We start from the raw sequence: 24762 nt of genomic DNA on the forward strand, positions 1-24762 counted from the left end.
TGGCCTTAATGAACCCGTACCAGGTCAGAAACCAGAAATGATGCAATGCCTCAGAGTCAGGCAGGGCTACGGGAACCACCAGAGACTGTCAGTGTTCTAGACACGTGAATCACCCAACATAACAGGGGTCTCTGGTCTAGCTTTGGCAATGGATACTATGCCTAGGGAATCGTGAGTGTGGTTATTTATCTGAGTGAGTGAAGAGAGCATCCTAAGGTGCTGCCTTCTCAGATGTGAAGAAACCCCCCCCACCCCCCCACAACACCTCAGAGCTGTCATACTATACAGCAATGAGGTGTATAAAAATAAACGATTGGCATTACGAATGAACCTTGGGTTCAGCTGACACGAGAACAGTCTCGGTCTCTAAACTGCATTTTTTATTTTTTGTAAGGTTTGTGTAGAGTAAGTGAAGTGTCATGTCTCTTGCATCCTGTCTGGTCCTAGCCTTCGATGATTAAGTTGGGCCCAGGATCTTTAGAAAGCTAATCTTGCACGTTTGGGTGTACCAGTAATATCAAAGTCCTCAGATCTCATGAGATTTGAATTCAGAGGCCCAAGGCCCATAGGAAGGCTTATCACATCTGCTGTTCACTATGACCTTAGCAGAAGATAGAGGCTGGTGTAGGTAGAAAGAAATTGCAGGCAGGGGTCTTGTGAGAGAGGCTTGTAATGCCTGAGGCAGGGAAGGAAGTAAAGAGCAGAGTCTTTGTTATAAGGGTTGACCACAAATCTGGCATAGCTTCAGGAAGGGTCATGGCTACCTGGCCCTTACCATCAGCTCCTGCGGTAACATGCAGTCGTGCATTTACAGATTTCTGTTTAAAAGCCCAGTTGGCACCCTGGATATTTTATTAAGCATTAAAAATAAAAATAACTATATGGGCTCTGTGTGTGTTTGTTTGCTTTTATACATTGCACAGTAAATTTGAGTTTATTTCACTATTTCAAGGTCCGGTTTCTTTACAAAGTAGCCCCTGTGCTCAGTGGGTCATTTGCAAAGCCATCCGATCTCTGAATTCTGGCTTCGCTCTTTACGTGCGATTGTTATTTCACGTTCCAAAAAATGCAACAAGAGCTGCACCTCTTCACTCCTCTGTCCCTGTGTCTTTATGAGGAAAAGAGGTGTGGTCTTACCCGGAGTTAGCTAACTCGTGGTACATTCCTTGGGAAGACGAGACAGAACGTAGTTTTCACAAGAGTAGCAGATGGAATTAAAGACTAGTCTTCCCCATAGGATTTAGCTCAACTTGCTAACTTATGTGGAAACTACAAACTGCCTTGTCTTGACTAGGGTTTTACCTCTAATTAATTGACTTGACTTACTATGATTATTTGTATTACCGTAGCCCCAAGGAGCCGCAGTGATGGACCAGGACCCCACTGTACCAGGTGCTGTATACACACAGAACAGACAGACAGTTCCTGCCCCCAAAGAACTGACAATCTAAGTACAAAACAAGAGACAACAGATGGATACAGGCAGATGGGGAAGTACAACGAAACAATGAGACCATACCGGTCAGCGGGATAGGCAATGCTCATAACACCACCCCTTTTCTCCTATTGAAGACAAAGCCTTTCATTTAGTTTTGTTGGGTGGTTTGTCACCCGAAAAGTCGGCAGTAGTTTTACGAGCTGCTGTTTGACAAGCAACGCGGTAAATAAAAGCCCTTCATTTTTCCTTTAGAGCGTAACTTGCAGCCTAAGCCAGCTGAACTACAAGGATTTGGTATTAACCTCCTAGAACTTAGGGGGGAAAAGCCAGTTTATACCTCCTTCTCCATCGTACATTAATTAACCATCACTTCATTTAGTTCTGATATCAGAAACAACAAGCAGCAAGCTGTACAAGCATGCTCAGTCTGAGTGACCTTGTGTGCTTGTGGCATGTTTACCAGATAATCAGCAGGGAATTCCATTTTCAAAATACAAGACTTCATAATCCATTTGCACTAGAGATTGGTCCAGAGCTCTGGATTTACTGGTCACATGTACCAAGGAATAAAAGTATATGAGTATGCAACTAGATTAATCTCTAGACCTGTAAAAGCATCCCAAACCACCATGCCTAGAGCGGGTTCATTGAAATTCACACATGTACATGTTAAACGTCATATCAAAAAGCTGTGACTGATCTCCTTTCCACAGCACACAGAGGAAAAATAAAATGTTACCCAATGTATAGCTCTGCAAGGACAGGGGTATGTAATAAATAACCTCCCCTTTGCAGATTTTTCTACTTGTTACATAATTGGAACATGATTACAGATGTTCTTATTAATACCAGAAGAAAACATCTCTCTCCTTGTTATTTTTAAAAGGCAGAAATCACTCTGCCCCTTCCCTCCCTGCTACCCCAATTCTAAATCAAAGCATGGCAAGTTTAAATTCGAGCAGTTTAACTCACAGTCAAGTTCAATAAATCTGAGAAACAAATCAACAGAAAGCATTTCCAAATGTAACCTTGGCAACACAGAAAATGCTTCAACAGAACTTCTGCACATTTTCTTTATTTGCGGTGTCTGAAATTGGAATACAAGGCAAAAGAAATACATGGGCAGAAGGATATTAGCATCAGGACTCTGCAGCCACTGAGCCGCAAATTGCAGTCATTCACATTCCAAGAAGGCATCTTGTTCAGTCGTTCTTTAAAACCTGCAGCCAGGCACGTTACAAGCATAAAGACTCATCACATTTTGGACGGACAAACTGGAAAAGGGAAGTGTTCAATAGAATCCGTGTTTATTCATTATACCTACGCAAAGCATTTCAAAGAGTACTTCAGTCCCTCCTTTCCACTGATGAAATAAGACTAACGCAGCCATGACACACAGCTATTGTCATGAAAGGAGTCAAAGTGTGTCAAACATTTGCCACACAACGGTATCCTTTACTCCAGCCAAGTATTTAATAGATAGCCCTCAAGGAAGAAATGGGCATGTTATCCCAGCTACCATTACATGGGAACTGTTGGCAAGGGTTGACTTTTTGATAGCCACTACACTCAATATTTCAGTAAGCCTCTGCAGTAGATAAATCAGCTGCTGTTCCTGTAAAAGATAGGTAAGCCTCAAAATGTTTGGCAACTCATTTAAATACTTCAAGATTTAGATGTTTGCTTAAATTTTAACCATGCCCCTTAGGAGAGCTGCCATTACTTTTCCAGTGTGCCCTGAGTGTACTCAGATTGATGGGGAGCATCTTTGGCTCTAATATGGTCCCTGCATGAAGGCAGGAAGTGCAAAGCAGTGACACATTAGGGGGCGGGGGGGGCATTCCCGAAACTCCAAAAAGGCCAGGTTCAGTTTGAGCTTGGAGCAAAGATTCAGGTAATTTATTACACAGTTCTCCTGAATCTTTAATGGGCAAAAAATACCTTTCTGAACTGAGGGGGAAATAGTTTTCAATTCAGGTAGGTTTTTTAAAAAAAGACTTCACTTTTTTTTTTTTTATCCAGCTTGACAATTGCACGAAAAGGGAGGTTTGTTTCTAAAGAGTTTGTCTGTTCCTGTTGCTTATTTCATGCTTCAGTTCAGGATGATGTAGTGCCCATCTTTAAAAAAAGGGAAGAAGGAGGATCCTGGGAACTACAGGCCAGTCAGTCTCACCTCAGTCCCTGGAAAAATCATGGAGCAGGTCCTCAAGGAATAAATTCTGAAGCACTTAGAGGAGAGGAAAGCGATCAGGAACAGTCAGCATGGATTCACCAAGGGCAAGTCATGCCTGACTAATCTAATTGCCTTCTATGACGAGATAACTGGCTCTGTGGATGAGGGGAAAGCGGTGGACGTGTTGTTCCTTGACTTTAGGCAAAGCTTTTGACACCGTCTCCCATAGTATTCTTGCCAGCAAGTTAAAGAAGTATGGGCTGGATGAATGGACTATAAGGTGGATAGAAAGTTGGCTGGATTGTCGGGCTCAATGGCTCGTGATCAATGGCTCCATGTCTAGTTGGCAGCCGGTATCAAGTGGAGTGCCCCAAGGGTCGGTCCTCGGGCCAGTTTTGTTCAATATCTTCATAAATGATCTGGAGGATGGTGTGGATTGCACCCTCAGCAAGTTTGCAGAGGACACTTAACTAGGAGGAGAGGTAGATATGCTGGAGGGTAGGGATAGGATACAGAGGGCCCTAGACAAATTAGAGGATTGGGCCAAAAGAAATCTGATGAGGTTCAACAAGGACAAGTGCAGAGTCCTGCACTTAGGACAGAAGAACCCCATGCACCACTACAGACTAGGGACCGAATGGCTCAGCAGCAGTTCTGCAGAAAAGGACCTAGGGGTTACAGTGGACGAGAAGCTGGATATGAGTCAACAGTGTGCCCTTGTTGCCAAGAAGGCCAATGGCATTTTGGGATGTATACGTAGGGGCACTGCCAGCAGATCGAGAGACGTGATCGTTCCCCTCTATTCGACATTGGTGAGGCCTCATCTGGAGTACTGTGTCCAGTTTTGGGCCCCACACTACAAGAAGGATGTGGAAAAATTGGAAAGCGTCCAGCAGAGGGCAACAAAAATGATTAGGGGACTGGAACACCTGACTTATGAGGCGAGGCTGAGGGAACTGGGATTGTTTAGTCTGCGGAAGAGAAGAATGAGGGGGGATTTGATAGCTGCTTTCAACCACCTGAAAGGGGGTTCCAAAGAGGATGTTTCTAGACTGTTCTCAGTGGTAGCTGCTGACAGAACAAGGAGTAATGGTCTCAAGTTGCAGTGGGGGCGGTTTAGGTTGGATATTAGGAAAAACTTTGTCACTAGGAGGGTGGTGAAACACTGGAATGCATTACCTAGGGAGGTGGTGGAATCTCCTTCCTTAGATATTTTTAAGGCCAGGCTTGACAAAGCCCTGTCTGGGATGATTTAGTTGGGGATTGGTCCTGCTTTGAGCAGGGGGTTGGACTAGATGACCTCCTGAGGTCCCTTCCAACCCTGATATTCTATGATCCCCCATTAATGGCATCATCCCATTTCTACAGCAGCAAGCAATGATGTCTTAAAAAGGTTTGAAATTGCACAAGTAAAATAAGCATCAAGAGCAAATCAATTTGAAGAAGAAAGATCCTGTTCTTATTCAAAGGTACTGAGCAATACAAGAAGTAGAGCGGGGGTGGGGGTGGGGGAAACCAGACTATCCGATGTTAACACAGAACTGTTTCTACATCAAATGTTTGTCCAAGCTTTACGTAAGGTATCAGCCAACCTGTAAATGCTATATAAATTGTGGCTACATGATGGAACTCTGAAATGCAGCAAGACAAGGTGTGACTGTTCCAGAGCACTAACCAGCAAATCAGAACTCCAGAATGAAATGGTTTCAGTACCAAACCCGCTCTTTCCCTTGCTCATTCCCCACCATCTCACTTCCTTTCCCGTCAACTGTAAATTTATTTTCAAACCTTTACCCATCGCAATCCATTCTGGAACTACCCATCCACATTTCACCTGATCTCAGCCAATCCACAGACACTACTTTGCCGGCAAGGAGCCACGCATATCATCTTCCCCGCTGTCACCAACACAAGAGCCCCATAGCTGTAAATCAGATCTCTCCTATAGCAGTGCACAGCACCACTTAAAGTTTACCACCAAAAGGATTTAATTTTATCTCATGAACTCCACTGGGGGAATTTTTCATTACTTACAAGGCACAGCATGGCGATAAAGGTTATCTCTAATTGTCTGCTGCAGCTCGTGATCTGGAGATCCTTTCTGAAACCTCTGGTTGAGATAATGCCTCAGATCTTTGTTCAGTCTACTTCCTGCAAAGAGAAAACAGCTATTTAAAAAAACAATAACAACCACCCCCAATATATGACCAAAACAAGACACTCCAGTACACACGCTTCTCTCTCTGGGAAGAGGATGAGAGAACCAATGCCACGGGATAGATGTCAAGTCACGATGTTTAATATGTTACTGGAAGGGGCTCAGATACTAGGGTGATGAACAAGGAATAAAAACCTACATAGAACAGAAAAAAAAAAATCTCTCTCAAAACAAAAAAAAAGTTGATGGGAAGTTCCTAACCAGCTCTATTCCCAGCTACACAGAAAAATGGCAAGAAAATCTATTTCTTGCTGGGAACAGCTAAGAGGTGCTCATTCAGGCAGTAGCAGTTAGAGGTGGGCAGGAAATGGCTTTCCAGTCATGAGAAAATGCGTCCCATCCCAAATCCGCATAAAACATTAAAATCTTGAAACTGTTGGCTGACCGATCTTCAAAACAAAAACATTCAGTCCAGGTCAAGCAAAACATTTTGTTTCAATTTAGACTTACGTTTTATTTGACTGTCGTTTAAATTTCTAAAAGAAGAGTCATTTCGAGTCAAAACCCAGAACTTTTCTTTTAGAAAATGGCCCACTGTCCCGTTGCAGTTGGTCAGGGAGAAAAAAACTTGGGAGCTGGTGATTTTATCGAGCAAGCAGAAACAACAGAGGGAACCCCATTGGTCCAAACAGCTGAATGAGCGGGGGGGATAGGAATATCCTATATGCATAATGCCGTTCCAGAACGTTTTATAACAGAATTGTTAGCATCAGAATAGTTTTTAAAACTCTAAATAGAATTCTTTCACTAAAACAAAATTTCATGTGATCTTCTCCAAATAGCATTGATGGTTTTTAAAAAGGTGGAAGCAGCTGAGACATTACAGCAAGGAAAATTAGGTAGTGTCAGCACACCACATTTATAAAGACTATGAATCAGATATGGCTTTTTTGCCTACACATGACTATAAATCAATACAAGTATAAACTTTCTGGTAATATAGTCATTCACAGACCGGCAGGGACTTAACGTACTGTAGTTAAATCTGATTATGAAACACTTCATTTAGAAACAACCATCTCCTCTACAGCTGTAAGGAGCTCTACTCTATCAGAGAATTGTGGTATTAATAACTGCTCTGGACAGTGAAAAGCAGCCATTGTTATTAATTCTGTTGAGTTCCCACTAATGAGCTTCCAGCAGGACTCTGAATTCGTACCATTTTTTGGTTTTGTTTTTGTTTTAGAACATTTTTATACACTGCTTTATCATATACTCATTTGTTTATTTCCATCTCACCGTCAGGAAAGATCAAACATACTCAACGTAGAAGCACCTGAAATAAGCCCAAACTAATGAAGGTTACATTGCATCATTATACTTTCCTTACTTGTTCTGGGAACATCCCTCACTATGCCAAGCAGTGGCTCACCACCCAAATGTCTAACAAAAATAGTTAGAATAGGATGTTAAAAGTGATTTCCTGTGGGATGGCTCACTTGGAGCTGGCTAACTTTTCACTGTGGCAATTCAACCTTCACAAGTGACATTCTCAATTCTGTGTATGTGACAGTAAGGGATATTTCCTTCTCTTACCTCTAAAGGCAGATTTTGCAGGAGTCAAAGGATGGCATACCCTGAAAGGATGAATCACTGAATTTTTCATCTTTTAATTCAACAGCTAGTCCTTATTTTTCCCTCACAAGCCAATGTTAAACAAGGTTATGCATAAGCAAGAAACAAACATCCCAAACATATTTTGCATATAATGTAAGAAAGTATTCCACTGAGAAAATTAACGCTGTGAACTGCATGCATTAAAAAAAACAGGTTGTCTTCTGACATGCATTATGTATTCAGTTATTTGTGTCGCAGTAGTCAAGGCTCTGCTAGGACTTCCTAACTATATAACTTATAATGAATGCATGATACCCTTCCTTCTAGAATTGGTCAAAGTTTTGGAATGCTTTTTTCCCACAGAAATACCTTTTTTCCAAATGTTGACTTCTTTGTAATTTCTATTTTATCAAAAATTACACTGAAATGTATTTAAAATTTTCATTCGTAACATATTGTATTCGGTTTCAGAAATAAGCCATTTTCAAAAATGAATTCTTTGAATTTTAAAATTTCACCATGTGACTAAACTGACCAAAAAAGATTTAAAAATGTATTGCAAAAATGAGAAAAAAAAATTTAAATGGGGGGGGGAGGGGGGAGATTTGCAATTTTTTCCTTCATTTTTTGACTAGCTTTCCATCATGCTATGAAACTCTCAGATTCTTGCTTTTCCTTTCAGGAAGCTGTCACCTAATATACATTTTGAAACTTGAGTTTCTACTCAACTCAAGGGTCTGGGATTTCAAATAGGTTTTCCTAAACTTTGGACTAAACAAAGGAAACTTGGGTTACATGTCATTATGGGTTTTGTTTGGTTACTCGTGTTCTTGTACATCCAGAGCTCCAACCGTTTTCTTTCCAATGCTGTTACACTTTGGAAGCCAAGTTGTTCAGTGAGAAAAACAAACCCAAACAGTGAAACAGAAAATAACTCAGTGGGTGGAATAATATTGCTCATTCTCGTTTGTTCCCAGCAACAATAAATTATTGTGTGCGTGTGTCTGTCTGCATCCTTACTATGCTGCTATCTATTCACTATAGTGCTTGCTTTTAAACACGTTTTTTTCAATTCTGATTTCCTGTCTCACTAAGTGTTTCTCAAATAGTTATTTAATAGCAGAGTCACTAACAAACATTGATCTTTCAAAAACCATAAATTTCCTCACATTAGCATTGGATCTATTACAGTCACAGTCCCAAACTGCTACATAGGAGCAAATAGGTAAAGGACCACCCAGCTTCTCTTTCCTTATATAAAAATATCCATCTACTCCAAACAGCCTCAATGAGAATTTGTGCTATTACGTTGGGGCCAAATCCTGCTCACCTTACTCCCATGAGTAGTTGCAATAAAACAAAGAGACTAAACTGCAGAAAAGATTCGAGTCTTTGGGAAGAAACTTCAACCATTACCATTCCAGAGCAGAGAGCACCTGTTCCCACCATCCTTTAGACATTCCAAACTCCGAACATGTCATCTATATTCTGTAGACACTTAAGTAAGTTTTTTAATATTATTTTATGTTCATGCAATGTGAGGTCCAAGTGATATTATAATTGCTTTGCACTTTTATAGTATGAAGATGTTTTCTCCCCATTTATTCAACAAGATGGCTATAGATAATCCAGGTCATCAACTGTATTCTGACAGAGCCTAATACCATTTGTACTAGGATAGGTCACGGCCAGGGTACGGTTGTCTCTGACCTACATTACGTACCTCACATAAACAGGTTGACATGCTAGTACATATTCTCAATTTATTTTTAAGCAGGAGTGTAAGGACTACTAACTGCTGTTTCACACTGGTTAATGGCTCTGAACTAGATAAGTCCATATTTCATCTGTATATCACAACACAATTCCACTATTTAGCGAGATTTCTTTTTTAAGAAGCTCTATAGCAAGAGGATTTCCTGAGGTCACACAAAGGCAGTTTCAAAGTAACAGTGCCATGAGGCAAGCGGAGTTTAAAAGGCCTTACTACAGAGATAACAGTGCAATGAAGTCATCTCTCTCTCACAGCCTAATGGCTATATCGAGAGGGAAAGCAAACTTTTAGAAGAGGCAAAGTTTACATTTTGGGTTTGCAGGATAAGGTATTAGTCAAGTTGGCTTATAATGGGGGGTGGGGGGAAGAGAAGAGAGCCTGGAGGGGCAGGGACCATTTTTTTAAAATGGGTTTGTACAGCACCTACCAGGATAGGATCCTGATCCATGTGTAGGGTCCCAGGCCATTACCACAACACAAATAATAAATGGAAATCACCATCAATTGATGGTGGGGTCCTAGAATAGTGGATTTTGCCTATATTCTAGAGCTAAGGTTGTTTGTGATGCACAAATATTTTGTTAGTATCTGCAGGAATTTATATTCTGCTTCCGTACCTATGAATGCTCATTCTCATGGCAAGCTCCACTAAGCAGCAACCCATCTCAGGACCCAGAATGAGGGCTGAATGCTCCTGACCATATCATCATCAAATGTTCCTAATCCCAGTAGCTGTTAGACAAATGATAATATTTTGTGCTATATCATTTCATTCTACTCCATCCTGGTCTTCCAGCTGCTAACCAAAAGTGATTATAAATAATGGGGCTATAAAAGCCATTCAATAATTAGAACACTCACTGATCATATGCCAGCAATGACAAAAGAGAGTGATTTATGTAAGTCAAGTATGCCACATCTGCCAGCCCAGAGTTTTGTTACTGATGTGGCTTTAAGGTCATAGCTTAACACTGTTCTAACAGCCATTTGTCATGTAGGACAGAGAGAAAGAGAGAGATGGAGACAAGAGAAATGAAATATACCACTACTGGTTATTTTTAAGCAAAAGAAGAATCAAATAAATCTAACAGTGCCTTTCTACTTTCCTAATTTAGAGTATCCACTGAGGTCAAAGTAAGAGGTGAGTCTGATACACTGGCTCACTTGCTTTCATCATCCATTTGCAAAAGCCTAAGTAAGATCACATAGCTAAAGACCTGCCACCTGAATGTAGCTTCCTAAAGTCAATATAATTTGTGTTCTTTCTGTCAGCCACCCACAAAGTAAAGGCATCATATAAATCCACCATATTTTGGTAAACTGTTTGCTGCTATATTTTATTAGTGCAAGAAAACTTAAACCAGTCTTTTTATTCCTTGGATAACTAAAGAAATATTTATCTGAACCCTGCTGAGGGAGTTGGCTTTACATTTAACACAACTTGACAGGGATCTTATTTGATTGCATCCATGTTTGTTTCTTAAAGCGCTAACGTGAGATCTTGGTTGCAGTGCACAAACAAACTCCTGCACAAACCCCAGATTGATGGATGCCGTGCTGGAAACAAACCAGTGCACCCATATCATCACCTATCATTGCAGGTGTTTGCTTCAGTAGCCATATGGACTAGAGTAAATTGGCAACAGGCCCTGACCTGTGAGTTCATATTGATTCACTGTTGGAAATGCCATGAGCCAACTAAGGTCTTGATCCCAAAGGCTCGAACATTCAGGCAGGCTCTGTATGGGCACAGGAGAACTGTAGGACGAGAGCCTACATGCCTCCCTTACTATATATTTTAATACATGTATATCTACAATCAGTTTAATTTAAAATACCTACTTACCTTTCCCTGGGGAAAGTTAACTAATCATACAATTTTTTTCCCAATGCTTACTCTTTTTATTTAAAAAAGATCCACCTCAAAATCCTTGTAGCTCATGATTTCCTATGGCGCATTTGTTACGACTGAAAACTATAATAAGCCACAGAGCTGTACTACTTAGACGAACACAAAGTAACAGAATCAACTACCTCTGCAGAAATACAACACAGCTTGGAAGGCATGGTTAAGTCTTCAACAGCACAACAGCTGCTGAATCAGCAGAGAGTACTTCAGCCTAGATCATAATTTTTGACTGGAGAATGAATAACACTTGTTACTTTATTACTAACAGAACTTTTTATAAATATTATTTTAGGTGTCGTTTGTGAATCTGAAGGAAACCCAGTCACTCAAAACTTTTCAACACTGTTCAAAATCAAGAACAGGCAATAGTTTTCTTGGCACAGTATATTTTGGTATCTCTCTTAACCTGTAAGGCACGTATGGGTGAGTGACCCAGCACTAGAATAGTAATTCAGCATTTGCTGCTTCAGAAATACTCCTTAACAGTTCATAAATCCACAGTAAATCCATCATATGCACTTTTACATCACTGCACTGCATTTAGAATGTGTCCCACCTTATACTATGCACATTAAAGATTTGTTCAATATCTAGCCAAAGTTTAAAAAGTCAAGTTAAAAGCACCAGACAACACACACTCTTTCAAGGTAAGAAGTAGAAAAGCACAAATGTTGCCACGGCTGGCTTGACAATCTGAGGGGTCTGGATACACACATTTCTCATCCCAGCTGGTTTCAGAGGCATTCCAGTACGTATGACGACACAGGTCAGCCAATCGAAAACCCGGGCTTCTCACAGCCAACCCCTGTTCTGATCTCTGGGTGGACCATCCCCACTACATTGCTTTCAGAGTTGGATAAAAACTGCGGCTAGCCTCCCCTGCGCTCCCTAACCTCAGTATTTGGCCATGCCTTTTCATCTGCTAGGGCACGCTGAAGTGTGGGTTCCAACAGTACGTGTGATGGGTCTGCTAACAGCAGCCACACTGCAACAAGAAAAGAGAAAATGGAGAAGAGCGAGGATCTGAACAGAAGTAGTGGCAGAGGGACTACAGAAGAGAAATGGGTGGGAGGGTGGAACTAATCAAGACCATAAGGTTTAACTAGGCATTAAGATAGGACATCAGCCACTCGAAGACCACATCAACCAAATCCAGGTGGTAGAGCCTAAGAAAATGTGTTAGTTGAGTGCCAGGTGGTCAGGCACTTCATTTGACTAAATCCCCCTTTGCCCCTGTACACAACCCCAAGTTGGGTGTGAGACTAATTCACCCCAGAATTCTGGGGTTACTGGAAGAGCAATCAGGGGCAGCAAGGGGAAGGAGATGAATGAGAGTCTGGGTCCTCAGAGTTATTCTCTGAAAAGAGCAAGGAGTATTTTTCACCCAGAAGGCTGAGAAGAGGTCCCAGTAAAAAAAAACAATGGAAGTATCCAGGGAACCAGGGCGGGGGACGGGGAGAGAGAATGGGAAATGGATGGGACCCTTTATTGGTAACTTCTTGGACAGGGGGGATGGGGACAGAAAGGATCCCCCTCATTTGAGAGGAAGCAGCTGATCCAAGCCATGACCCCGGATGGAGGACCTCCCCAAAGAAAAGGTAGAGACGTCTGGAATAGATAGATTGTCTCCTACAACTTGCCCTGGGATTCTCCTTCTGAGTTGGAACTGGCATAAACATCCAGTACAGTGCTGCCTCTGGTCCGGTTTCCACTCATCCTGGCTACAAAAAATTATCACACCAGGTGGCAGGAGATTTCCATGCAAATTGATCCTACATCGCGGGAGTGAGTGAGGTAGAAGAGAAGGGGCATTTGGGGCCTCCTGTAGCTCCATATAGGCTCTGGAGGTCTGGTGGTGGTGAATAAAGATGGTGCTCCTCCAGAAAAGTTGGCAGCTGCAATTGTCCCAGCAAGAGACAGGAGAACTGAAGTAAGATTTCCTGCCAAGCAAGGGGATGGTGCCTCTGGACTGGCCATCTCCTACCTGAATGGCATGAATGGAGAGACACCCATACTATGGGCTCATGTCACCTGTATCACAGAAGTAACCTACATTTGTTACACCTTGAGACACTGCTATGCATAGTGGAGCCAAGTTTTCAGTACTACCCGAGGAGGTTTTCCCTGAGGATAGCTTAAATTATCTGGACATAAAAATCATCATAAGGGTTGCGCGGTTAACGATGTCGTTTATTTTAATGGCTTTCAGTGGCACTCAGCTACCTTTTCCTCCCTCACACCAATTCCTGAAAAATGTTGCAGGTTACCTGCATTTGGTACAGTTTCTTTTTCCTTTCTCTCTTGGAAGAATCCACATCAAACCACTTGGGAGGGGCACGCGTGTGAGTGAGTGACGGACAGAGCGTGTGCTAGACTTTCAAACTCTGGCTGTAATTGCCACAAAAGAGCGAGGTGAGCAGAGGTGAGGAAAAGGGGCCTGCTGGGATTGAAATGAAAATATCTAGGACAAGTCATACTATGGAATCAGAAAGAGCTACACACACATTACGATGTTCAGGAGACAGCTGTGGGAGACCGAAGTACTGTAAGATCCTCTGGAATTGTTTACAACTTGAATTGGGCTATACCCCCGACAATTACTATAGAAGATCCTACTGCAATCAGGCCATAGGCCGAAATCAATTTGATGCCAATCAAGCTGCAACATCAAGTCATGTCCATAGGAACGCCCTACTGGAGACATCCTCAAGTCAAAAGCCTGGCTCAGAAACCCATGCTCCTTCCAGACTTTGAGGAAATTAATATCCAGATCTGAACTTTGAAATGCAGGCCCACTTCTCATTTGAATACATTTTGTCTGACACACAAAGGCACAGCTGTAGAGGGGATATTTGTTACCGTACAGTCTAACAAGAAAAAGCAATTAGTATGAAATAGTCGTTAGTGGCAAGAGTTGCTGATGTTGCGACGCGAGTTTAATAAAAACTCCTACACATCAAAAGTGAGTGCAGAATGAAATCTCTGCAATATTGTAGTCCAGTACGTAGACTCATTCCACAAGAGACTGTGCAGAATTCTAGCTGAGCATTTCACTTTGACCCCATCATTAACCATGCCACCGGTGGACACCTCCTAAAATACATGAACATTTCACCACGAGCCCGTAGCTTCTGATAACACCTTTCCAGAAAAAAAACCAGGTTGTATCAGAGCCAGCCATGCACGCAGAGCATTTTTCACAGATATCTAATTTGTAATGGTTTTCATGGAACTCAAGCAAGTTTTCAGCACGAAGCAAACCTGGTGGAGGCATTGTTCCACTGTCTTTGTTTTGATCCAGTTACAGTTTACTTTCCTTGTTTGTCTGGAAAAGAGACTGTTCTCCAGACAGGGTCTGGAAGGCAAGAGATGCAAAAGGGAAAAAAATTAGGCTGAAAAAAAAAAAAATAGCTTTAGTCTTTGAGTTAACACAAATGACCTGTTTGTGAGAATTAGCTACACACGCCTGTGCGTCTCCTGACAGAAGTTACCGTATGTTCTAAAACCAGGATATAATGTGAGAGCCGCAAAAACTAAATCAGCTTGGGGAGACAGAAGGCATTACTAAGCTTTAACAGAACAAGCCCTAACATAACAATATGCCAAAGAACTCATTTTTCAAAACAGAGATGGAAAAATATTTTCAAAATCTGTTATCCTTCCCTCAAATATAGCATACGATTCTTCCAGAAAATGGCGGGGAGGGAGGGAAGAGATACATACCAGTATTATCAGAGTCTGAGCTTCATTTTTCATTTTTTTCAGCTCCATCTCAAACCTTGCACCATCCCTTGTCACATCCCCCACCCCCCCAAAAAAAATACCCAACCCTGAAAAATTTCAATTTGCAAATGTCCCCACAGAGCCTCTGAAGAGTTACAGCTCAGGAGCTTCATGACTCTCTTCTCCTCTAAGGGCTGGGCTCTCTGGCTGGACTACATCTCTCATGATACACTGTGATCAGATGATCCCCAGAGCAAGAGAAGAAAATTTTTCAGTTTTTGATGTTTTGCCAAAAAACGGGATTTTCGGGGGTGGGAAGTTGGAGAAAGAGAGGTGGAAGTGGGAGAAGAGGGAAACAATGTTCCGGTCTGCGCTAGTGATTAAAATAAACCCAGCAACAAGACTTGCGATGAAAATCTGGAAACAATTTAAAGTCCTGATTCTGTCCCTTTAGCTTCAAAAGGTGCAAATTTAAACATACAGTAAATGGGACACTTCAACCTCCCTAACTGAAAATTACATTACTGGGCAGCACAAGTGCAGTATCTAGAAGAATGGTCAATCAGAGATCTGAATGCTAAGTTGAACACTCCTGAGCTAGACAAATCAACCTGGCAAATCTTTTCCATTGTTCAATGGATCAAAAGTTTTAGAAACTGTAATTACATCAAGAGGAGCCTCCATGTGAAGGTATTACTGGTAGGAAGTTTGAAAACAACACACGACACAATAGGTCTCCCTGTTTGCAGGCAACAGGAATGGAATTCTAAATTTTTTCCAAACATTAATAGCTTGCTATCCTTGCCAAGCGTTCAGGAGGGATGAGCTTGTAGGAACTTTAATACATTATTAATGTATTCAACTGGAACAACAAATTGTCAAAAAAAGTTTATGACAACAATGTAAACATCACTGTTAACTAGTTCGCTGTTGATTATTTTAGCAAAAACATTCAGATTCTCTTGGAGTATGACCATTTCTCATTCCTCCACTCTATTGTGACCCAGGGCTATGTTTCGCCATATTAAAAGCCATGTAATAACAATCTCTTTTCAGCGCTGAAACATTGATCCATTCGTAAAAAATCAAGTTAATCTATTAAGCTATTACTATGCAACATAAATCTAACAAGCCATGTAAGGCAGTGGGGAAAAAAACATTTCACGTACAGTTTATTAAACTTTATAACAAATTACTTTTTCCCTTGGTGTTGTGGTCTCGTTTTCTTAATGGTTTTGGATCTCCCAGTATCATGCTTCTGTCATCCTACCTCTTTCCTCCACAACAAATGTTCACTTTACAAATGATACCACCACATCATTTCCAAAAAGGAAATAAAGGCTTCTATGCGATATAGAGCAAAAATGTATTTCTAAAGACAATGGACACATTGCATTTATTAGTGCAGAGTAAGAAATTGTTAAAGGTAAAATACTTTGTGGTGGCTAAAGACTCCAATCACAAAGAAACAGGGTTGCTGACCAAAGTACAAGTCGTTCTTTCAGATGTAAAGCTGAGAAGTCCATAACTGAATAAGGATATAGCCTCTTTTGATAAAAACATTGCAGTGGATTAATGGAGAGAAAGCTTGGTCTTATGGTTAAGGCACTGGGCTATGACACAAGAATAGGGTTGGTCAGAAATTAAAAACATTGATTTGCCGAAATCAAATGTTTTGTGAGAATGTGTTAATTGCAATTTAACTTTTGCTGAGACCAGGCAGGCGTCTATGGAAACCTACATATTTTCCTGCCAGCTTGCCAACCTCCCCAGATCCACAGCAGTCTGGTTGATGGACTGGGGCTTACAGGGTCCCAAGTACCCTGGCAGCTCATCCAGTGACTGCTATGAAGCCAGAACTCCCGGGAGCTCATGGAGCATAATTCTGCAGACTTCCAGTTCTACTATTAATGTTGAGTTTGGGATTTTCAGCCTAATTTGGGAAATACTACTACTAATTCTTTTCCAGAATGCCTTTGGCTTGTCACAGAGGGATGATACTGTAGAACTTGCAAACACTGAAATACTCCATGACACACAAGTTTTCCGTTCACAATACTTTCGTCACATGGGCCATTCACTCAATCTGTGAAGGCTGAAACGCGCTGTCAGCTATCCAGGCCTCCAGTCAGTTAATCAAAGCCAGGTCCCAAGGATGCCCTCACGGGAAACTTGAAGATCAAGTCGAGTCAAGAAACTGTTTTCCAGCCTTCAAAACAGGAGGTCAGAAGCAGGAGACAAACTGGAGATCAGAACCACGAACTGGGAACCAGAACCAGACTTGATCAGGATATCAGAAGGTCAGAGGCAGGAACCACAAATCAGATGCCAGGGAAGTGGGACCAGGAAGCACAAGGGCACTCAGTCCAGAGCAGGGTGCAGCCATGTTGTTTGGACAACTTCCTGTTCCGGCAGCTGGCTAACGTAGAGCCAGCAGGCTAATCAGCCACTCTGGGACTCTGCCCATCAGATATGAGGGGAGGGGCCTCACACAGGGGCTGGGCTTTATGGGTCTCAGGTAAGCTATCGTCAGCAGGCTGCCAGGTGGAGGGTTGGAGCGTGGCTGCTCCCATGAACCCTGTGGGAACCATAGGTCATGACATTCTGATACACATAGAGACACCTTTGCCAGCCTGCCATATTTAACATGTTTTAACCCATTTCAGAACTGCAAGCTGTAAAGTCTGCTGCTTAGGTTTTTAATTTACTGGACTGGTATTTTTCTTCGGTCTTATTTCATACAAGAGCCTATTTGACAGCTATCAATGCCAACTGTGCCTTCGTATTGTTCTTAAGTGTGACATGAGACTTCTGGGACAATTACATTGTTTTTAAAGGACGCTTGGTACACTGGACAGTTCAATTCTTTTTGCAATACACTGTTCCTCTGCAGCTCCATTCAAGGCAACATTCTCTCTTTCAGTATCTATACAGACTCCATTGTTTCTTCCAAGCCAGATGCTTTTGAAGTTGCTCTATAAGCAACATGTCCAGATGTGTGTACATCATCAGCCCCATGATTGTCAGATTTGCCTATTCAAAAAGCTGTTGACTACTATTAGTTTGCCATCCTGTTTGAAATAACTAGACTTTCTAAGGATCAGTGGGAAAATATTCTTGTAAGCAACATAAGCCAAGGTTCTGTCTAAACTAACAATTTATTTTTTCCATATAAACAGGACAGATAATGAAAAAGAAGTGTTCACATGTTCTATAAAGTACAGCTTTTCTATTTTAGGATCTGTCCGTAAGGATGGGACAACTACTGGACACAATAATCTCTTATTCTTTAAGGCCTGAAGATAACTATGTATACTATAAAACTATATCTCCTATTGTCTTAATTATCAGCCAGAGGGTTGGAGCATGAGACAGTGCTACACCACAAAATGAATATTTATGTCTTATTTAAGTGAGAGCAAAATGTACATTAAACTCCCTTTTTGCTCATATACTTAAAATGATACATCTGTCTGATGGGTTATATTCCACTTAGTTATTTTCAATCTGTGTTTAAGTACCATAAAGACAGCAGAAAGTAATCTTTCATAGTTTGCCTACATTTCCCGTGTTCGAATAGGAAACTTCTTTCTCTCTTTTCCTTTTATGTCATTTGCTAAAAAGTAAAAAATGTCTCCTGCTTAGAACAGCATGCAAGGCTGTTGTTAAAGCTCTTTAAAAGCCTCTTTTATTGCCTAGACTATAGCATAGTCTCATACCAGCGTGAAAGCACGATCAGTGGAGTCTCTCCACTTTGATTCAACTCATCTGCATTCTAACAGCAAGAGAACCCACTATCGGGAAGAAAACGGTGCACGACTCTAGGAAGAAAAAAAGAAAAAGAAAACAGTCTCCCAGATGGTGGCAAACAGAACTGTGACTTCACTGCATTGGGGAAAATAAAAGTGTGTTCACTCTACTTATTTTTAATGAAAACAAATCTAAAAAACAGATCTAATCACTCAGAAGTTATTTCAAAAGTATCGGTAGGAACTGTAAAACGCTAATGTTCAGTGGCAATGATGAACTTTAATTCACAAGCTATTCCATCCTGGAGTATCAGTACTGATTGTACAGGCTTCTGCAAACAAAAACAGAACTGAGCTTTATTTTTTCCACTTTTCTTTTAAAACAGAGAATGAGGTGCTTTTCTCTTTCTTCTGGTCTGCTCAGAAGCCACGGTTAAAGATTTAAAAAATAACTAATGAAATGGGGAGATCACAGCTCACAGAAAAAGGCATCATCTTTTGGAACTTTGATTTCAAATTTCAGTACAATCTGTCCTGTATACGATAAGTAAGTATACGATAGAGAAGATAAATGCAGTTCTGTAAATGGGCATCAAATTCAAGTTACCTAGAGACATCAAAAAAGGGACACTGAGTGGTGTATTAAGAGATTTAATATTTTGTTTTTAATAGGAAGGTTGAAACAGACAGCTATGGTTTTGAGACTTCATTGCCTCTGAGGCACTTTAAGTCTGCTTTAACAAATGATGCCAATGTTCCAGGTTGGGTTTTGTTCTGTTTAGGTTACCCGTATGGTTTCCCATGAAGACCAAAGGCAGCACCATGTTTTCTGTCATATTTATTCTACAGCCAAATTCGTAAGCTTCTAACAACCACCCCACAGAAGACTAGCAATCATTTTCATAACTGCATTCCAAATAAAACAGAATGTATAATTTTGGATTTGCAGCTCAAAATCTGATCAGGGCAGATTAATTTTCTGCACACATAAGAAATGCTTAAGATATTAAAACATTCACCATGTGTAACGAATGTCTGTATCTCTTATAAGCCTAGGGTCTCTAACAGGCAAGGCAAATCTGCAGAGAGTTTATTGATGAGCAGTGAAGATTAACAAGATTTTTTTAAAATAGGCCTACATTAACCCACAAGTGACAAACTTTCGGGCACAGATTATCATTTGCTACATATGTTTGTAGGGCACCTAGCACAATGGGGCCCCCAATCTGATTGGCCTCCAGATGCTATGACAACATAAATATCAAGTAATGATCACAAAGGTAATGAAGGCACAATCACCATAGGGAATATCATGGGCATTTTTCAAGACTGCAAATTGTAAATGGGGTGGGGAGCATTTTAGAGGCATCAGACCTTGTGAGACGCCAGACGAGTTTGCGATAGGTGCTAAGAACTTCCATTGTTGATCCTACTAGAAGTACCGAACATTGATTGCGTTATATAGGCCAGACACGCAAACACGCATGCACATGCCTTGTCCACACTGAAGGTGGTGTGTAGGGTACACGTAGCTGCATGCTGCAGTAAAAAGCAGGCTGCATTCACACTGCAGTATGTAGATACATGCAGCAGTGAAAGGCTCTGGTGGGGGAAGAAAGCAGGGAAAGGGGGGGGAGCTCCTGGAGCTGTCACAGACTTTCTCCGCTGCCAAAGTCTTTCCCTATGGTGGGGAAAGGCTCCGGCAGCAGGATACAACACTGCTAAAAATGGCAGGGGGCCATTGCTTGGGTGTGTAGAGAGCCATGTAGGGTATATACCCTAAGGCTCTGGTGTGTCTTTATTCACCTACACTGCTATTTATACCCATGCCGGGGGATGTGCAATGTATGTACTCTATACGACGCCATAAGTGGTGTGTAGTATAGACACACACACACCAAACACAGAGAGTGTGTTTGATAAAGTTTGCCCTCACCACATAACAGCAGCTACATAGGATAAATCTATTCCACCTAAAAGAACACCCGCAAAAAAACAATCAAACCCCCAGCCCCCCAAAAAAGAATAGGTCTCATGGAACCAAGCTAGGAGAAATGACGACTTAGATGTTTATGGTGGTACTGCTGGGACTGTCTCTGATAAACCGATCATACAGCACTGTACTGGTTGGTTGATCAGTAATTCTGCTAGTCAGACGTCAAATAAGGCTCAAACACAACCTTCAGTGCAACAGCTCTAAATCAGTGCTTAATAAAATGATGAGCTAGTTATGCAAACCCTTCTTGTCCATGACAATTCTTTTGTACTAAACAAAAGTGGAGTTCAGAAATTATCCGAAATGTAGATACAGTGACCCACTTGACACGAGACCACCAATGAGAAGAAGAGAACAGAATACTAAACACAAGGGCTACATTGCTATCTTCGTTTCCTGCCTCAATGCAGGCGACTGGACAGGATGTCCAACTGAGGTCCCTTCTAGTCCTACATGTCCATGATTTCTAATCAAAATACAGATCTAAAGAGCTCATTAACATGCTGAAAAATGAACCAGACATTCCTGAAAAGATATGAGAAATATGAACCTTAACCAACATAGCAAGAGTCTTTGAGAAATACAGCACACAAAAACTGTTGTTTGTATCCATCTTTCAGCATATGGTAGCCAGTAGAAATAAATCTTCTTGACAAAATGGAACAACTCATTTTAAACATCAAATAATGTTGCCAAACCCTACTACTTATCTATTAAATATGTTAAATAGTTTCTAAAGAGACCCATACAGCTTCCTCTATAAAACTTTTAAATAACTACCGCGCTGATGGTGCTTGAAGTTAAGTTAAAATGTCACTGGTTTGGTTAAAACACCAGTATTTCAACCATCAGATTTAATTTTGAAAGGATTTCAGCAGCTTTACTGTCCTGCATATGTGAATAACTCCATTCTTAAATAAACTATATGGAAATACATGAAGTAGAGCACCTATCACAATGTGCAGAGCACATGCCATTACTCTCCTCTTACTTTATTCTGCATGCAAATTAATGCAAGATTTACAAAACAGTGCATTTGTCTTAGTCCACCACACCAACGTTTTGCAGGGGCAAAGTACTTCAGCAGATCCAAATGCATCTTTCTACCTACCTTGGCTTTTGAAATACTTCAGTTTCCACAAATGACATGGCAGATTGTGGTATATTTATTACAAAAGACTCAGGTTAAATGCTGGAAGGATCTTTTAACACTGACACAAACATTGGACAACTTATATTCAAAGATCTGCACTGTGGGTTCTCCCTTTATTTCAGCTCAACTGCTTTGAGCAAAATCTTTTGGTACTCTGAACAATCCAGTACACACCGTGTCAAGAAGTCACTTAGATGGAGTCACGATTTCTACTGCTGCCTAATGATCACAAAGATTTAACCTTGGAAAATTACACACACATAGTTGTCCACTGTTAATTTACAATCAGGATTTGCTTTAACATTTCAGGAGGTGATCTGGGAGTGAGGGGAATTCCAGTCTTCAAAAGGGAGAACAGTAAAAGATACCTAAAAGATGTAAGGTTTGATTATCTTCTCATTTATATCAGTGTAACTCCTTAACATCATGGTCAGGGCTGGCCTTATCATGAGGCGAACTGAGGCAGCCGCCTCAGGTGCCAGACTCGGGGGTGTGTGAGTGTGTGCCACTAGGACCCAGAGTTTCAAAGTTTTGGCCCAAGTGAGGGGGCATGGGGGCATCATTTGAGCTCCCCGCCTCAGGTGCCAAAATGTTGTGGGCTGGCCCTGGTCATGGTCCCTGTATAAACTAGTGGAGAGCTGGGGAGATAGTGTAAGATGCCTGCACTAAAACATGCTACAGCTATAAAGTAAGAAAAAAGCTTTCCTAAACTTCTGCTGACAATTCTTCAGAATGGATTTCCCCCCTCCTTTGAATTTTATAAATTAAAACTATGAAAAGTCTTCTAACTCCACCCCCTTCTTTTCTGTCTTGTAAATATTTTGGATGTATTTTACATTTTTAAATATACTGATTTCAATTACAATAAAGAATACAAAGCGTACAGTGCTCACTTTATTTTCTATTACAAACATTTCCACTGTAAAACACAAAAGAAATAGCATTTTTAATTCACCTAATACAAGTACTGTAGTGCAATCTCTTTATCATGAAAGTTGAACTAACAAATGTAGAATTATGTACAAAAAAAATAACTGCATTCAAAAAGAAAACAATGTAAAACTTTAGAGCCTACAAGTCCACTCAGTCCTACTTCTTGTTCAGCCAATCGCTCAGACAAACAAGTCTGGTTACAATTTGCAGGAGATAATACTGCCCACTTCTTGTTTACAATGTCACCTGAAAGTGAGAACAGGTGTTTGCCTGGCACTGTTGTAGCCGGCATCGCAAGATATTTATATGCCAGATACGCTAAAGATTCATATGTTCCTTCATGTTTCAGCCATGCTGATGACAGGTTCTGCTTGATAACGATTCAAAGCAGAGCAGACCAACGCATGTTCATTTTCATCATCTGAGTCAGATGCCACTGATTTTCTTTTTTGGTGATTCAGATTCTGTAGTTTCCGTATCAGAGTGTTGCTCTTTTAAGACTTCTGAAAGCATGCTCTACTCCTCGTCCCTTTCATATTTTAGATGGCACTTCACAATCTTAAACCTGGGTTGAGTGCTGCAGCTATTTTTCAAAATCTCACACTGCTACCTTGTTTGCGTTTTGTCGTATCTGCTGTGAAAGTGTTCTTAAAATGAACATGTGCTGGGTCATCATCTGAGACTGCTATAACATGAAGTATATGGCAGAATGCAGGTAAAACAGAAGAGGAGACATACCATACTCCTTGAAAGAGTTCAGTCATAAATTTAATTAACACATTATTTTTTTAATGAGCATCAGAAGCATGTCCTCTGGAATGGTGGCCACAGCATGAAGAGGCATCCGGAATGTTTAGCATCTCTGGCACAAATACCTTGCAATGCCAGCTACAAAAGTGCCATGCGAATACCTGTTCTTACTTTCAGGTGACATCGTAAATACGAAGCAGGCAGCAGTATCTCCCATCAATGTAAACAAACTTGTTTGTCTTAGCAATTGGCAGCACAAGAAGTAGGACCGAGCGGACTTGTAGGCTCTAAAGTTTTACATTGTTTTGTTTTTGAGAGCAGTTATGTAACAAACAAAATCTACATTTGTAAGTTACACTTTTATGATAAAGAGATTGCACTATTGTACTCGTATGAGGTGAATTGAAAAATACAATTTCTTTTATCATTTTTATAGTGCAAATATTTGTAATTAAAAATAATAATATAAAGTGAGCACTGTACACTTTGTATTCTGTGTTGTAATAGAAATCAGTATAATTGAAAATGTAGGAAAACATCAAAAACATTTAATACATTTCAATTGGTATTCTCCATTGTTTAACAGTGCAATTAATCACAATTAATTTTTTGAGGTAATTGCATGAGTTAACTGCGATTAATCAACAGGCCTAATGAATACAGAATCATTCCATTTAAGTGAAATGTAAGAATGAACCAATGGGTTGTTAGAAACAGACTTCAGCGTATATTGTGAATGACAGAAGATAGTGGCAAAATCACCAGGAAAAGGAAATGAGCAGCATCTCACTCATGTCATGGTGCTTTTGCAATGCAGCCTGCCCTGTAGCCTGCTGTGTTATTCGAGGTTCAAGAGAGCTACGAAGTGAATGATTACAGTTCTTACAGTCTTTATGACCATAACTGTAGATCTCAGAAAGTACTGCCATGCCACTATCACTGTGGTGTGCCCTTGTTAACATGTGATAAAGTGGTCTGCAGCTCAGAAAAACAATTCTGTTTATTTAGGCATTCATTGATCATCCGTTTTTGGAGCGAGGCGAGTATCAGAAGAAAAGTGAGTTGGTAAGAGTGACTGTGAAACAGAGGTGTATGATAATGACAAAGCATGACCTTTAAAGATAAGAAATACTGTGATATCACTCTTAAGAAGCAAAGCAATGTGTGAGAATTTTCTCAGCAACCTTAAAATGAAGCTAACAAATCTCCCTAAGAGAGAGGGCCAGGGATGTGTTTATAAGATAGCTGCCATAAAACACTTCTAGAAATATGAAAGACTGTAATTTACACATACACCGGACATGGAACTGAGATACAGTCTAGCAGTCTTGGAGTAGAGATTTGTAAAGTGATTTGTTAAGAGATTTGTAAACCCTGAGTAGAATTTAA

The 24762-nt window shown here is 40.8% G+C and overlaps 1 protein-coding gene across 1 annotated transcript in view; it reads right to left on the reverse strand.

The window, feature by feature from the left end:
• The window catches only part of MAGI1 (membrane associated guanylate kinase, WW and PDZ domain containing 1), a 474374-nt gene that overhangs the window by 216877 nt on the left and 232735 nt on the right, over positions 1–24762 (reverse strand). Inside the window, exon 2 of the mRNA XM_077821423.1 lies at positions 5646–5762. Within this exon, the coding sequence (XP_077677549.1) occupies positions 5646–5762 (117 nt within the window). The remainder of the gene's footprint in view (positions 1–5645; positions 5763–24762) is intronic.

Source organism: Eretmochelys imbricata, chromosome 7, assembly GCF_965152235.1.
Source record: "Eretmochelys imbricata isolate rEreImb1 chromosome 7, rEreImb1.hap1, whole genome shotgun sequence".
NCBI lineage: Eukaryota > Metazoa > Chordata > Testudines > Cheloniidae > Eretmochelys > Eretmochelys imbricata.